This window comes from Jatropha curcas, chromosome 8, assembly GCF_041381405.1.
Source record: "Jatropha curcas cultivar XTBG-Jc1 chromosome 8, XTBG_Jcur_1.0, whole genome shotgun sequence".
Lineage (NCBI taxonomy): Eukaryota > Viridiplantae > Streptophyta > Magnoliopsida > Malpighiales > Euphorbiaceae > Jatropha > Jatropha curcas.
In genome coordinates, this window is record NC_143158.1 from 1266012 (window position 1) to 1281653 (window position 15642).

The following is a 15642-nucleotide window of genomic DNA, read 5'->3' on the forward strand; positions in this document are numbered from 1 at the left end:
ATTTTCTTGAGTTTTACTTGCATCCAATTCTATCCTCGTAGTCCTTGAAATCAAGCGTGGATAAACCACGGCAATTTCCCGGGTCGGAAAATCGCCTAACGACTCTTGGCGGTTAAAACCCTAACCTGTTGCTTGCTTTGTGCTAATAGAGATCAACGAGGTGGATTAGGCGAGCGACTAGGTAGTATCAAAGTGATTACTTCTTAATCTGTTGGTTTTTTTTTTTTTTTTTTTTTTTTTTTTTTTTTTTTGTCAATTATAAATCAAATTTATTGATTATGAAGCGGCTGTAAGGGTCTAGCAACTGATTTCAATTAAAGAGATAAGTTTCTAAATTTCACTGATTTCACACTAAAAAGGGTAGGTCTGTTCTTTATTCAAAGTTCAGATTAATCGGGAAGCAATTGATACCTAAAGGCTGAGCCTTCTGCAAAAAGATACCTAAAGCAGTTTTTTGAGTTTCAAATTCCTGCTTCCCCGTATAATTAAAAACGAAGAGAGCAAGAGAAAATATTTGACAACTTCAACAGTAAAACTAATAAAACTTGAAATAAGTTATGTCCAACGTAAGACTAAAAAAGAAACAGCAAAGGAATTAAATAGAAGAGTTTCCTATAATAATCACTATTTTTTTCTCCAAGAAACAATAAAACCGTTTCATCAATTTTGGAGGAAAAAAAAAAAAAAAAGTAGAATTGCAAGTACTGCATCTGAATCTTCGAGTCTTCTCTAATTCTCATGTCCTGTTCTACCTGTTAATTATCTAATGCTCTTTTGCTACTTATAGAACTTGAAAATGATTTAACGACAAAAGAAGTAAATAAAAAATAAAAAATTGAAGCTCTTGTATCTCTCCCCCTTATCTTTGAAAAGGTTAATGTTTCCTTGATTTGTTGTCATTCTCTCAACCTTTTTTTCATAATTGCTCTTCTATATTGAATGAAATTATTTTGGCGAAATGCTTTGGTGATGCTTCCTTGTAGTGTCTTATGCTTTACCACTTCGCTTCTCGCAAGACACAAGATTATAACGGCCATCTTCAATGTAATGAGCTCTTCCTTGTCTCTACCTTCTAATTGCTATCACCCTTCAGGTTCCTGTGGATAAATCTGTGAAGCATGCCTTATTCATCGTTAGTTACCACCCTTTTTTTTTAATATATATATATATATATATATATTACCATAAGATAGAAGATTTAAGTATATATCTTGCCTGACTGAATTTGTCTTCCTTGAAGCTTGAGGTTCTGAGCTTCAACTCGCCTCTGTGGGTTGTCATTTCGTCCAATATCTCAGCATCGTAAAAATCATCTTCACTTGTTACTTCATTCTCCATGTCATTCTCCTGCACCGAGTTATCAAGTGCATGAATATAAAAATGGACGATTAAAACAGAGCTGGAACACCAATAAAATTTACTGCTACATTTTATTTTCAGTCCATTTCACCAGCAGCAGAAATGGGTATTTCTTGAATCTATTCCTATTTTTTCTTATTTGTGACTGCGACTGAAAGAATATTGCTCCTTCCTAATAAAAAAAACATTAATGATTGGAATAAAAGACAATACCCTGAGCAAATGACTCTGTCCAGCAAACTCTTCATATCCAACAGCATCTAGTTCTTGAAGGTATCGAGGATGAATCACCTTGGGAAAGATAGAGTGCCTTATGCCAATGAGTAAGAAGAATGGCAGTGGAAACAATACACCGCCTATGGGTATCCATGTCACCCCAAAACAAATCAGAAGGTATACAAATTGGAAGAGCGTAAATATAACAATTTGCTTGAACGGCACCAACTCCACAAATGAAGCATGAACACCTTCCAATAGTCTGCTCAAAACAATTTCACAAAAATATAAGAATTGGAGCTCACAATGAAAACCTTTCAATCCCCAGATAAAGCATGATTGTGTATCATATCATGGTGTAGTCAGTTAAAGTACAATGTATCAGGCTATCACTAAACAAATGATTTGAATTGCGTTTAAGGTAAGTGACTTACTTGTACCGCCGTTTTGCAGGAATGAAGAGCAGTAATATCCTTTCCCAGAACTGGTTCCCTGGGAGACTATCAATGGCCATGTATGCAAAGTATCCCCAGAGAACTGAAGTAGGTATATTTTTTACTATGGGCAGAGCACATGTTGCTAATCCAACAAGCAGCGATTGTAATAGGTTACTCACCCTCTGTTCATTAACTCTTACAGGCAGGTAAGCATCAATATGTTTATCTGGATCAAATATTTCGTTTGCACCCCCTCCATCATCATTTTTCATTACAGCCTCTTTCAAATCTTCCAACTCTTTATCTACTGAAGCAGTCTGCAGGAAATCCGTGTCAAGTATAGCATGCTGAAATATATCTTGAAGCGAGATTTACAAACCTCAGGCACTTACAGGTGGAGCTGTGTCCATTTCTATGAAAACAGCTTGCATCTTTCCATAAATTTCTTTGTTGCTTGCTTTCCTTTCGATGCATTCCTTGGCGCTTTTTACCATCTTCTTTCGGATCAACTGCAAACCATGCATGTACCATTTAATAACTGAAACAAACTAGATTCCTACTAATATATAATAATTTTTTTAAGTGACAGCACACACACAGAGAGGAAAGTTCAAAATCTGCACCAGACCTGCTTCTTAAGAACTGCAAGGCTCTTAGTATGCATGGGTGATTGGGGAAGAACACCATTTGAAGGAGGGAGTCCAAGCAACCCACAAATTAATGTCTAAAATCACGAATAACAAATAACATCTAAGTATAAAAGCTGCACAAAGAACAAATAAGAACGATAACTTGCAAGGAAAAACAAAAGGTGCCATGAATTGCAGATACCAAAAATCCGAGCAGCAAGATGTCATAATGGTAAGCTGATGGATTTTTGAGATTGAACTCCTTTTGTTGTGCCAGCTGTGAAGCTACACTGTGGTCAAAAAAGTATAGCCCTGCTATCATAATGGCTGGTACAATTGCAGCAAAGATGTAAACCAATGGAACCTTCCCCATATCCTGCAATTTGATTTTTTAAATCTATTTAAGCTTATATAACATTATTTCAACCCACTTAATCACCTATAGAGAAAGATTAACCAAGACCAGGATAGATGATTATACTCATAAGTCATGACCAGAAAGGCCAAAGCCCCAACAAGAAATTTATATAGGCCCCGAAATAAACATCAAAGAGACATGAAATCCTCAGCAAAGAAATTGCCAAACAGAAAAAATTAATTTATAGTCAAATTGTACCTTAACTACAGTCCAGTGATACATTGATGCAGAATCCCAAAGAAGAGGACAATACAGCCTCCTAGGAACTCCTGTAGGAACTTTACTTGGTACACTATAAGACATCAAAGTCCACAGCAATACCATTAGGGGAACCCCATAGTCTGCAATAAAACTTCGAAACCATCCTGTGGAGAATTGAATAGAAGACAAAAATGTCTAAGCAAACATTGTTTTGTTCTTTTACGGCATCAATACACTCAGATTAAGCTCTTCTACCTGTGCCATACCGCCATGACCTCGCTTTTCTGCTTTTGAGGGCAGTGCCCAGCAAACCCAATGAGAAAATGATTGCAAGCAACCCATTTGCATACAACCATTGGAATCGGTATTGTTCCAATTTGGGATTTGCATGTTTGGGAATATTAAATTCACTAACAAGTCCCTGTGTTTCAAACATAAAAAATAGTCTCATCCTGTTATACCCAATGTCCACTAAGAAACAATAATGCCAACAAATATGCAGACCAACCAGTACCTTGATAGCCTCTTGAAAGAAAAGAACTGTAATCAACATTCCAAAAAGCTCACCAGCAATTCTTGTAAATTTAATGATGATATTGCCAGCATTAAAAATTGCTAGCAGAAAAAGCATAAGTGCTGTCCAAACACAAACCCTGTAAAACATGTAAAATAACAATGAATCAGTAAAAACACTTATGTCTCTTCATTCTTCTAATTAAACAAAGAAATTAAATAAGCTCGCGAGATGTAATAATTCCCTTACCAACCAGCCCAGGCTAAGTACAATTTCTGGCCTAACTCTTCCCTTCCTATGCTGAACTTGTACAAATAAGTATACATTATAATCGTTGGTTCCGCAACTCCTACTATCAACAATGGCTGACCTCCAAAAATTGAGTGGATTATTCCGCAAATAGCTGTAGAAACTAAGGCTTCCACTGTACTCAGACTTCCATCTGGCAGTAGGCAAACATAATCCTCAATTACACTCAGAGGCTATGACTTAAGAGAGTTGCATTACAACAAGTTTGAAGATTGAACAAAAACTACCTGTATCCCTATTCAATTGCTCTCCAAAGGCAATAACAGGAAGCGCAGAAGCAAAAAAGATATAAGTAGTTGGAGCCAATATCCTGACATGCATAAAAACGAATAATGAACCAAACTTCAAATTAAAGCCTAAGAATAATACATATAATTAAATATCAGGACACTTACCTAATGCCAGTTTTTAATCCATTAGTCCAATCGTCCTTATAGCATGCAGCTCTTCCTTTCACATCTTTGACTATTCCCTTGAATGGAGACTTCAAGCTCTCCATTCCTGATGCAAACTGCAAAGAAACTATGGAGGTTAGATTCGTAAATTTCTCTGAATAAATCCATTAATATTGTCCACAGAGAAAGTATATAAAAACAGGAAAAACAATGAGGAAGCGAACAACGAGTAAATAATCAATTTCCATATCGTTTTCCAATTTTGTCAATTTTCTTAGCAACCAAAACAACAATGAATAATAAAACAAGCATTAATTATCCGTCCATACACGTACGACATCAAGTTCTCCGGCCATTTACAGACCGCTGTTAACTCATACTGATAACAAACACAGCCAATCACATTGCAGTTAGTATACGTATAAGCACATTGAATAATGAGTATGAACCTGAACTACTACTAGTCTGATTAAGATACGAAGACAAAATGTGAGAATTTTCCGGTGGCGGAGGAGGAGGTGGTGGTCGTAGATGTGAGAAGGTGTATTAGGGAGTAAATATAAGGAAAGCTTTATTTGATTTTGTCTCTTGAAAACTAAAAGACTTCACTGTCTCTCTCCCTCCCCAAAATTATCGGGAGAGAGATACGCGTAGCCAAGTCGAGGCGAAGTGCAGGCACATGAAGGTTTTGCTGTCCATATAAAGCAGGGTAATGAAATTGTGGGTCCTATTGAAACAGAATATTTTTGCTTATGTGGTGGAATTTGATTGGATGAATCAATCGGCGACTTCGGTGTGAGAATTGAGAAGGATTCTTTGTGGACCACTGTCATACGCGTCTATGTAATTGAAACATTACGAGGAATGTCGGAATTTTGGAGTTAATTGTGATTTTTTTTCTCTTTGTTTGTATTTTCCAAATTTGATAACTAGCAAAGCATATTTTTCAATTTGATTTGGAATATCTTTTCCATTTATTTTTACCAATCCTCCAATAAGAAAGTAATTAAATGACTTAAATTATAATAATATATTTCTTAATTTGATTAAATTATCTTTTATTATATTTATTTATTATAATTTATTATAATATTCATAATTCAGTCCACTCAAATTAAGAAAGAGAAAAAAAAAGAAAGTAATTAGATGGATTTTACTAAATTATAAAATTATGGTGTTTAATAAGGATCAGAGAAAAATAAAAAAAAATGATTAAAATACTCTTATTTTTTTGTTTATAAAGGAGAATTTTGTTTACGTGCAGAAAATATAAATCCTTTTATTTGAAAAGGTGCGTAAAATATGAAAGAAAATAAAAAATATATTATTTTATTATTGGCCCATAAAATTAGAATCTCTTCAAATTGGAGAAGGAAAAAAATGACGAATGAATTGAAAAAATTTATTAGATTTTGAGAAGAAAAAAAAAATTGAAGGAATTGAAAAATCTTATTGGATTTTATTATTTTTCTTCCCTCATTATTTTCTCTCCACCTTTTTTTTTTCTAAACAAAGTTTAAACCTTCTAAACGGAAAAATAATTTTAGATAAAATGATAAATAGAAATGAAGGGAATAATTGCAATTTGGTTTAAAATAATTTATTTATTAAAAATAATTAAAATTTTAATATTAAATTAAAATTTTGGGCAAATTTCCACAATTAATAATATCTCTCTTCAATATGCACATAGATATTGTTTTTAATAATAATTTCTCCGTATAATATCCAAAAAGGAAATTACAAGAAAAATTCTCCCTAATATTAAAAAAAAAAAAAAGAAAAACATCAAAAAAAATGTTTTGCTTAGAATCTCTTTCATTTACATATTGTATGGAAAATAATGGATTAAATAAAATAATTGAGAAAAAAAATGAAGAATTGTGAATTTTCTTTTCATAATTATTTTTCATGGTAGTGTTTAGTTTTGTTTTGACGAAGGAAAAAAGATAAATTTATTTTCCCTTAATTTAAAAAGAGCAAAATTTAGATGAAATAAAATATTATTATTTGATATTGACAAGCACATTTTAATTTATTTCAAATAATACAATGTGTTTTGGATAATTTAATAAAAATAAGTGCAATATTTACTTTCTTCGATTATTCTTTTTAGACGAGAGAGATTTAAATCCCGATGATCCGAGTAAAAAATAAATAAATATTATTTTCTCTAAAATTTTTTGCTCTTTTTCTAAAGAAAAAAAATACATTTTTCTAGATATTGTTTTTTTAGTATTTAATCTAGCAATATCAATAATTATTTTTTAAAATTAATTTAACTTCAAGTAGAACATAAACTCGGCAATTTTACATTGATACTTTTCGTTGTAATTTTTATCACATATTTGTGGGTTTTTTTTTTTTTTTTTTGATGATTAAGATTTTAAATCCTTAGTCCTAGATTAATAATTAATTCATCTGTGTATCTGTGACATAATCTTGTCTAAATGCAAAAACGATGTCAGGTGTCTCAAGTGTGAATACGACTACCAAAAGCACATGCAAACGGGAATAAAAAAAAAAGAAAAGAAAAGCATGATTTCTCCAACTAACACGTGCATGAGACACTAGAATAAAATTCATATAATTGTTTTTATTTTCCACATACATTGTGTTTTAAAGATAATGAAAAACATAATAATAAAAAAGAAAAAAAAAATTCTAAAGTTAAATACCTACTACCGAACTAAATACCTAAAAGTTTCAGCTCCTCACGCGTTTGTCCATGCAACGCAAGGCACGTGAAAGATGATCTCTCGTAGATTACAGTAGGAACTGGCTTCATTGTTTATTTATTAATTTTTTTAGTATTAGGAAGAAGAGTTCTGTTGTAAACTGGCTTTATTAAAATTTCCTTACATTAGGATTTTTTGAAGGTAAATACAGAGAACATCAGTCTTCAGTCCTAATTAAACTCTTTAATGTTGTAAAGTTCTATACAGCCATACAAACCTGACGTTATATTAATAACATGCAAACTAACTAGGATAATATATAAGCTACCAAAAACATTGCTAATGACTTGAGCTTCTATTTGTCCTTGTTCCTTCAGTGCTGGTTCAATCTTGTATTCTTCTTGAAAAAATAGCAGAGAAAATATCCATAGTCTAACACATTAACAGGAGAGCTTCACGGGTACGACCAAGCAGTCTTAGTACTGTTGCAGCAATGTGATGTCCAGTCAGCCCAGCAAGAGTCAGCTGTTCCTTCGGCAGTGCATGTTCGATGTATCTGTCTGGTAAAACTATAGGTCGCCACTGGAGAAATTTATTTGAAACAAGATTAGAATTTAGAATTAAGATACAATAGTTTGACTCCAAACAAGAGCTATCATCATAATATATTAGGCGCTATCATGATAGCAGCAATACATCACTTGATTATTACCTTAGTTCTGCCATCAAGCTGTCCATCAAGTGTAATGAACTGTCCGACATGGGATCCAAATCCTCCAACTGAGCCTTCCTCAACTGTTACTAGAAATTCATGATTTTCACATAGCTGTCTGAGAAGCTTCAGGTCGAGTGGCTTGCAGAATCTTGCATCGGCAACAGTTACCTCAATGCCAAGCTTTGAGAGAAGCTGACGAGCTTTGAGGCAGTTCTGAACCATGGCTCCATACCCAAGCAAAGCAACATCTTTACCATCTATAAGAACTTTTCCCTTTCCAATCTGCTCTACAGAAATGGGCAAACAAACAAAAGGTATAAGCTCATGCTCAGACTTAGAATTTCATAATATGCATCAAAGAGTCAGAGAACCAACAATTACAAAAACACAATAAAGGGTTTCAAAATTCAAATAAAACTTTTAAGGGAAAAAAAAAAATTAGAGGAACACCTTGTAAGGCATGTATTGCATGTTCATTGTTGTCTAACACAATATTTATTCATGGGATAACAGGTGACAATAACATGAGGTTGTGTAAGGCAGAATGCACAAGAATAAGAAAAAGGACAGGAATAAGGATATGCTTCCAAACATTAAAAGATTGCCATCAGCAACAACCAAAAGAATTTTCTCTAAGCAACAAATAAGTGTCACTGCAACATTAAATATCAGCACAAAGTAAGAGCGAACAAACAAATACGTCAAGAATTACCTCAATTGGAATTCCACTGCGTGTATAATGGTCTGTCCCAATAATAGCACCCCTTGGATAACGGAAGCAGACTGGACGATCATCAATGCAGGCTGCAGTAGCCACCATGTCCACAAGCTCATCCTCATCAGATGGCGCCATAACAATCATGTTTGGCAAGCAAGACATGAATGTTATATCGAATGCCCCACACTGCATGGGACCATCAGACCCCACCAATCCTGCACTAGGAATTACAAAACGAACTGGAATCTTCTGCTGGTCTACATCATGGATCACCTGTAGAAGCCACCCAAAAAAATAAATAAATAAATAAATAATTCAAAAAATAAGGAGAGTTGTTCCACAATTAGTATTATCTTGTATATTTACAGTTACTGCAACAACTTATGGCCTCATGCTAGCCCATTTCCCCCAATAATTGAAGCATGCATGGCTCATATAACAAAGAAAATGAGAGAATGGAAGGGGAGAGAGAGATAGAACCTGGTCATATGCTCTCTGTAGGAAGGCAGAAGGGATAATGCAAAATGGCTTCAAACCTCCACAGGATAAACCAGCAGAAAATGTAACTGCATGCTGCTCAGCCATCCCCACATCAAAAAATCTGTCAGGAAATCTTTCTTGAATTCGTTGAAAAGCTGTTTCCATTTCCATTCCTGCGTGAACAATCACGATATCTTTGTCCTTCTCTGCCTCCATAAACAAAGCCTCAACAAAGCAGTCACTATAAGTTCGAGTGTGAATACTGTAAAGAGAAGAATCAGACTTACATGAACCTGCAAAATTGATGATGCAAGAAAAATTTATAAAATTATAAAAATAGTAACGAAGTTGGTACAAACTACTTCGGTAAGAAGAATCAAATTATAAAAGTAGTATGTGGTTCCAAACTACTTCAGTAAGAAGAGATAATCACGCATAACGATACAATATACATTAAGAAAAGTATTTTCCAACTTAAAAAGGAAATAAAATGAAATTGACATTTCTTGCATTATGAAACTTTTTTTTCCAACATTTCTATTAAGTTCTATTTGAGAGGATCATATGCTCAAATCAGTTGACTTCTATAAATAAACAGTGGGCCTAGGCAATATGCTTGAACATACCTTCCTGCAGGTTCTCCAATGACTCACTCCTTTCCTTATCTTCTAGTCCCCGATTTTCTTCTGTTATTACATGTACCAAGACAGGACCCATTGAATCTAGAGACGCCACTTCTTGTAGAACACAAACTAGGTCCTCAATGCTGTGTCCATCAACAGGACCTATGTAGTACAGACCAAGTTCCTCAAAAAGAGTCGAACCTGGAGGACCGATCATACCACGTGCATACTCATCAACTTTGGCTGCTAATTCATGCATGCCCATACCAATCCTCTTGGTAACACCCTTGAAAAAAAAAAAACTCAAACATCATTCTCATACTGATATAAAGATATTAAGTATGCATTAAGGCAGCATAAGGCATGAAATTTGATTGTTCTGTCAATTGTACTAAAAATTTATAAATCCTCTAAAAACCTTCATTGTTCACTTTGAAACTTTTCTGTCAGCCTTAACTACTCGGTCAAGTAGGTAAAAAGACTGCAGAGATTACCTTTGCAACTTCTCTAAACCTTCTGAATGATTTACTTGACTGGAGCTTGCTTAGGGTACTAGATAGAGCAGTGATTGAAGTCTTAGGGCCCTCTTCAATCTTTGGGTGCAAAGAGTGACGGCTGTCATTTAAAATTACTATCATATTTGAGTCCAAATAGCCAGCATTGCTCATTGCTTCATAAACCTGACCAGCCATAGTTGTCCCATTGCTAATGACTGTAACAACACGTTCTCTTTTTCCTTTTATATCACGTGCAACTGCCATCCCTGGTGAGAATACGTAAAAAAGAAGCAGACAAATAAGATTTTTAGATCAGAGAAATTGTATTCATTTACTAACAGCAGAGAATTGGGACCTGAAATTGTAGATAAGAGCACAGCTCTAGCATTAGGCAGCAGGGAAGGTGGGAAACAAGTGAAAAAATAAGAAAAACAGGTGAAGAAAGGAAGAGAAGAAAAATAGCAGTGGCAACCAATATATCTCATTATAATATCTGCAAATATATCCAATACAAATAGAACTCTATTGTTTATATTTGCTAGCCAGATTCCTGAAACATCTTTTGACTAATCAGCTAACTGACAAATATGGTACTTTTAGCTAATTAGCCAATAACAACTGTTTAGCTAACTACTAAATCAACTAGCAAAGCTACTAATATTAACTTACAGGAACCATACTTGTCATCATGAAAGTGGAATAATATGTCAAAACTGAAATAAGCATTAGGAGAAGATATATGGAAATATTACCAAGCCCAGCAGATATACTATTGCATCCATGCCCTGCCCCAAATGGATCATATTCACTCTCAGATCGAGATGTAAAGCCTGAAAGACCATTCTTTTGCCTTAGCGTGTGCATAAGGGACCGCCTTCCTGTGAGAATTTTATGCGCATATGTCTGCCAAACAACAGATAGAGAATTGATGTAACTATAGATAATATATTTATCTTACAAGTATTAGATTCAAATATGAAAAGACCAATTGCTTGGTCTTACTCTTTGCTTAGCAGTAATATTACTGATCTCCATCCAACTGCTAAACCGTCATCCCCACCAATCTGCCTCCCATTCCAAACTAAATAAATAGCATAAAAAGAGAAACAAGGACACCATGTTCTGTTTCAACTTTTTCTTATGACTAAGGAATCCAGCATATAGAATGCTATGGCTGTTGAACTTGCCTGTTCTCCAACATCCCATAGTATCTTGTCCACTGGAGCATGGAAAATATAATGAATAGCAACCGTCAGTTCCACCACAGCTAAACTTGCCTTCAAAGATTTTTGAGTGCTTGACATTATAGATGTCAATTCTGCCCTTATTTCATCAGCCAGTTCTTTCAGTTCCTGCACAAACCAATCTTTAATAATTACGGAACTAAAGAACTTAATACTGTAAAGCATGTGAAGGAAAAAAGTACATAAAGCTTATGAACTAACCTTAAGGGTCAAATTCTTTAAGTGGATAGGGTTTTCAACAACATCAAGTATGGGCGTAGGAACTTTCTCCCAGAAGATATCATCAAGGTCAGGTACAGAACATATCCGACTAACAAATCCCTACAACATATAAAAAACACACACACGCTTATTATACAACAAACAATATAATTACATCGTTCAAGTTTTAAATTTATAAAAAATCTAGATCATCTGAATAACATCTCCAAACTTTTAAAATTAATACTTATTTTAACCTCCAATAGACTTGTCAATGGCTAAAGTAAGAAGCTAAGAACTCAAAAACTGCCTTCTTGGTGCAAAACAATATGGAATTATGGATATACGCAAGTCTATCTTACCCAAAATGATAGAACTGACACTAATTAGCTTAACTAAGTTTGACAGGATCCAAAAGCCTATAAACACTAATTCACTGAATGCGGAACGTGGAGGAGAAGCATTAACAATTTACTTCATACCGGCGGACGATTATCTTAGGTTAAAACGGCTTAACAAACTGATCAGAAAGCTATCTCCAGTAGCATAGTTCTCGGCATTGCTTTTAAATCCATATCTCCCACTCTGAACCCCAAATCAAAATCTAAACATTGCTTGATATCCAAATTCTTGTGATAAGACTAATCAAAAATTAGTTTACTCAAGGCATGAGAAATGTACTTAGCATTGCACCAATCCAGAATTATTATCTTCTCTTCGGATGTCTGAGGTAGTAACTAGCATAAAACAAACAATAGCACGAGAAGATAGCCTCACGAGCAAGCATAAACATTAAAGAAACTCCATTCGCAAAACTAATGAGCTTATAAGAAAAACGATTATCAAATCTTTCTCAAATTCCATTGGTTGCTTATAATAAAACTGAGCAGAAATGTAATGTCAAAGCCTTGCTAGCTATCAAATACAAAAGAAGTCTAAGAAAAGTCAAATCTTCAAATTTTCTCGTTCCCAACTCTGCATGTAACGTAAAAGGAACAAAGAAGAGAACTTTATGACATACCTTGGAATTGGTGATTGAAGCAGAAGTTTGGTACAAGTTATTTCTTGAAAATCCCACTTTATAATGAAAATTGAAGCTTGAAATATCCAACTTTTGACCAAATTTTCCATTTAAATGTGCAGTAATTCCATACGGATACTGGGTAGAAACAGTATCCATCAGGAAAAACAGAGACCCAAATCCTCAAAATTTACTATTACTTACAAATATATATATATATATATATATATATATATATATATATGCAATTTGGGAGCTTATCAGCATAAAAAACTTCAAGCAGAGTCTTAAGAGTTGGATCCTTTGCCCAGAGGAAAGATACCGTTGAAATCACAGAAAATTACAAATATTGAGTAATTTTCCATATTTAGCAGATAAGATAGAAGAAAAAATGGCAGAATACATGACATATATAGAAAGATGATTGGTTACCCGGAACAGCACAGAAGGAGAAAACAAAAATCAACTAAATTTGAGACCAGAAGCAAAAGGAAAGACTATCAGACAAAGAAGCATAATTTTGAGTGTTGGTGGCATCAGTGGTAACTCAACTGAAAAAAAAAAAAAAAAGGAAAAAAAAAAAAATTAGAGAGAGAGAGAGAGAGAGAGAGGGGTAAAGTTAAAGTTGGGCCTTTATGGGCTTGATTTGGGCCTTAATTCAATAGGTCGTAGTTGAGTTTTGCTCATTGGATCAAGCCCTGCAAATCCATAATAACGCTATAGGTATGTGATTTAAAATATTTTAATTTTATTTAAACATCCATCATACGTATAAGAGTTGTATAAGCAATTGTCGTTGATGGTAACGTATTATGATAAATGATTTGCTTTAATAAAAATTAATGGATACAATGAAGCAATATCTGGCTTGAAAGCAAACATATCCCTTGCAATTAAATGCCTTCACGCTTGGTTTGGCAACATTAAGCATGTATTTTGCATTGTCGCTAACTTTTGCTAATTTAGGCGTTAAATAGTTAAAGAAACAAATCCGCTAAATACATTCCTATATTCAGAATGATGTGAGCCTGTCTTTTTACCATTCTAGGTTTCACATATAGCCATTTCTAAAATTATAAAAAGTTAACCTCTATATATATTTTCATTTACTTCATCTTCGGTTCAAGGCTGAAGCCTGAAAGTGTGTGGAGCTCACATATCCTTCGTTCTTGATTTTACTTATAAGGTATCCCTACTCTCTCTCTCTTTCATCTGTTCTTTCTTTTCGTGTACTATTTATATTCTTATGTACATTAGAGCTTATATGTACATTTTTATCTCTTGTAATGAAAGTGTATTCAATCACTACATCATTTATATTCTGTACATGCACTAAAAAAACAAGTTCATTTTGGGATACAATTGAAATAACTTGTAAAGTTTGGAGTTTTTTTTCATGGTTTAGCCATTGAAAGCGATGTTGAGGGCTTAATAGAGCAGGAAACAGACGGCAAAAACCTATTCTTCTTGTACCGACTTAATATGAAAGTTAGTTAATGTCCCTTGCGAAATTAGAACGACCCGCCGTCTTGGACATTTCTTGATGTTGATACGTTTACATTTGGAAGCTGAATTTTAGACGGCCAATAGTTTCCCCTAATCCAGGCAACTGAACGGGGATATTAAATGATTTTCTTTTTTGTTTTATCTCATTATGCACTGCTAGTGAATGAAAAATTGTTCAATCGCTTCATAAACTATGATTATATATTCTTTAATTCTTATTAAAATCTCATCTAAAATGATTCTCATTCTTGAAATATGTAATCTCAGAATCTTGTGGTCTCTCTCTAACTAAATAATTTTTGCCTTTTTATATATATATATATATATTGACTTAGTAAAAGTAATGGACTTCATCAAGATAAAATGGTCCCAAAGCACATCGAAGCGAGGTTTTGTAATATGTAGAGAGGTTTTTATTTTATTTTCTTTCTTTTGGCAGGGAAAAAAAATGGACAAGCCTCAGCAACCATCATATCTATTATTCCTCTTCTTGTTAGCAATAGCAACTCTTTTCCCTGTCTCACATGGAGATGTTGGCACAGCTGCGCACTACAGTCCTCCATATTTACGTGAGTGCCGTTGATTATTAGTCTTCAAGACTGGACATTTATATAACTGAAATTTGAAATTTGGAAGTTTATATTTATATGATATTGTAAACACGCAGCAACTGCCTGTTATGGAAATGACGAGTCACAGTTCCCTTCGAGCAATCTGTTCGCAGCGGCTAGCGAGGGAATATGGGACAATGGGGCGGCCTGTGGAAGACAATACTTGGTAAGATGCATCAGTGCAGTTGCTCCTAACACTTGCAATCGAGAGAAAATCATTCGGGTAAGGATTGTAGATCGCGCACAAACTTCTGTGTCTAGACCTTCAAGAAATGGTGCAACCATTATTCTTTCTGACATCGCGTTTGCTCAGATTGCTAGTCCTTCTGTGTCTTCCGTGAACGTTGAATTTCAGCAGTAAGCTTATTTTCATCTTATTAAATATATTTTTTATTCTCCATAAATAGATTTCTCGACAGCATTCATTAAAATACAAAACATTTTTTTGCAAAGAGATTGTACTGAAACATGATATCTTCAATTTTCTTCTTCTTCTTCTTCTTCTTCTTTTTTCTCCTGCACAGAGTTTAACGAAGCCAGGCCAGCATTTAATTATCTCTGCAACTTGAAGGCTGAGAAGTCAATGCTTTATTCATCTTCTTGATTTTAGATTGTACTTATCGGCATTCTAAAAATTACTTACATGTGGATGTTTAACTTATGTTTGAATATTATTGCCGCTTATACTTCTTATTATTATTGTATTTATATACAAAATTTGCTATTATTATATAAAAAAGGTGATATTATTATTATAATCTACCCCATTTTTTCTAATTGCGTCTCCCAATTAATGCAAAATTTGCGGGGATTATGTCCATTAATTTCTTTAATTATATATATAGGAAATGAAACCTAAAGATTTTGTTA

General features: G+C 34.0%; 3 protein-coding genes across 8 annotated transcripts; 1 reads left to right on the top strand and 2 right to left on the bottom strand.

The window, feature by feature from the left end:
* Window positions 1–580: 580 nt before the first annotated feature.
* On the bottom strand, window positions 581–5143 carry LOC105637676 (boron transporter 4). Of its 3 annotated transcripts, XM_012221235.4 has the most exons (14): window positions 4928–5143; window positions 4479–4594; window positions 4311–4393; window positions 4024–4216; window positions 3775–3913; window positions 3516–3681; window positions 3258–3424; window positions 2844–3017; window positions 2641–2736; window positions 2405–2521; window positions 2010–2329; window positions 1573–1837; window positions 1216–1347; window positions 581–1109 (listed from the first exon to the last, which is right to left on the bottom strand). In XM_012221235.4, exons 2-14 carry the CDS (start codon window positions 4580–4582, stop codon window positions 1083–1085), a joined length of 1983 nt encoding a protein of 660 aa, XP_012076625.1. In that variant the 5' UTR covers window positions 4583–4594; window positions 4928–5143; the 3' UTR covers window positions 581–1082. The 3 variants fall into 3 exon arrangements, with proteins under 3 accessions (XP_012076625.1, XP_089581381.1, XP_089581382.1); XM_089725255.1 differs by having other exon boundaries at window positions 3516–3913; XM_089725256.1 differs by lacking the exons at window positions 581–1109; window positions 1216–1347 and having other exon boundaries at window positions 1614–1837; window positions 2010–2112; window positions 2192–2329; window positions 3516–3913.
* A 2161-nt stretch (window positions 5144–7304) lies between these two features.
* DXPS3 (1-deoxy-D-xylulose 5-phosphate synthase 3) lies at window positions 7305–13209 on the bottom strand. Of its 3 annotated transcripts, XM_012221236.4 has the most exons (10): window positions 12656–13207; window positions 11635–11754; window positions 11377–11541; window positions 10942–11092; window positions 10187–10455; window positions 9696–9978; window positions 9070–9362; window positions 8584–8862; window positions 7869–8153; window positions 7305–7738 (listed from the first exon to the last, which is right to left on the bottom strand). In XM_012221236.4, exons 1-10 carry the CDS (start codon window positions 12812–12814, stop codon window positions 7589–7591), a joined length of 2154 nt encoding a protein of 717 aa, XP_012076626.1. In that variant the 5' UTR covers window positions 12815–13207; the 3' UTR covers window positions 7305–7588. The 3 variants fall into 3 exon arrangements, with proteins under 3 accessions (XP_012076626.1, XP_012076628.1, XP_089581383.1); XM_089725257.1 differs by lacking the exon at window positions 7305–7738 and having other exon boundaries at window positions 7991–8158; window positions 12656–13209; XM_012221238.4 differs by lacking the exons at window positions 11377–11541; window positions 11635–11754; window positions 12656–13207 and adding an exon at window positions 11192–11347.
* A 446-nt stretch (window positions 13210–13655) lies between these two features.
* Window positions 13656–15530, top strand: LOC105637678 (EG45-like domain containing protein). Of its 2 annotated transcripts, none has more exons than XM_012221239.4 (4): window positions 13656–13841; window positions 14601–14730; window positions 14829–15129; window positions 15297–15530. In XM_012221239.4, the coding sequence occupies exons 2-4, from the start codon at window positions 14610–14612 to the stop codon at window positions 15301–15303; spliced, it is 429 nt and encodes a 142-aa protein (XP_012076629.1). In that variant the 5' UTR covers window positions 13656–13841; window positions 14601–14609; the 3' UTR covers window positions 15304–15530. The 2 variants fall into 2 exon arrangements, with proteins under 2 accessions (XP_012076629.1, XP_020536347.1); XM_020680688.3 differs by lacking the exon at window positions 13656–13841 and adding an exon at window positions 13953–14143.
* The last annotated feature ends 112 nt before the right edge of the window (window positions 15531–15642 follow it).

What these genes read in the sequence shown, in the direction of transcription:
- LOC105637676 (XM_089725255.1), bottom strand. Translation starts at nt 4,582, where the DNA reads ATGGAGAGCTTGAAGTCTCCATTCAAGGGAATAGTCAAAGATGTGAAA. An exon ending in GTCATGGCGGTATGGCACAG is followed by an intron (nt 3,425 to 3,515) that starts GTAGAAGAGCTT and finishes AATTCTCCACAG; the next exon opens with GATGGTTTCGAAGTTTTATT. An exon ending in GACAGAGTCATTTGCTCAGG is followed by an intron (nt 1,348 to 1,572) that starts GTATTGTCTTTT and finishes AACTCGGTGCAG; the next exon opens with GAGAATGACATGGAGAATGA.
- DXPS3 (XM_012221236.4), bottom strand. Translation starts at nt 12,814, where the DNA reads ATGGATACTGTTTCTACCCAGTATCCGTATGGAATTACTGCACATTTA. An exon ending in TAGTATATCTGCTGGGCTTG is followed by an intron (nt 10,456 to 10,941) that starts GTAATATTTCCA and finishes TATTCTCACCAG; the next exon opens with GGATGGCAGTTGCACGTGAT. An exon ending in GGTTTAGAGAAGTTGCAAAG is followed by an intron (nt 9,979 to 10,186) that starts GTAATCTCTGCA and finishes TTTTTTTTCAAG; the next exon opens with GGTGTTACCAAGAGGATTGG.
- LOC105637678 (XM_020680688.3), top strand. An exon ending in CTACAGTCCTCCATATTTAC is followed by an intron (nt 14,731 to 14,828) that starts GTGAGTGCCGTT and finishes GTAAACACGCAG; the next exon opens with CAACTGCCTGTTATGGAAAT.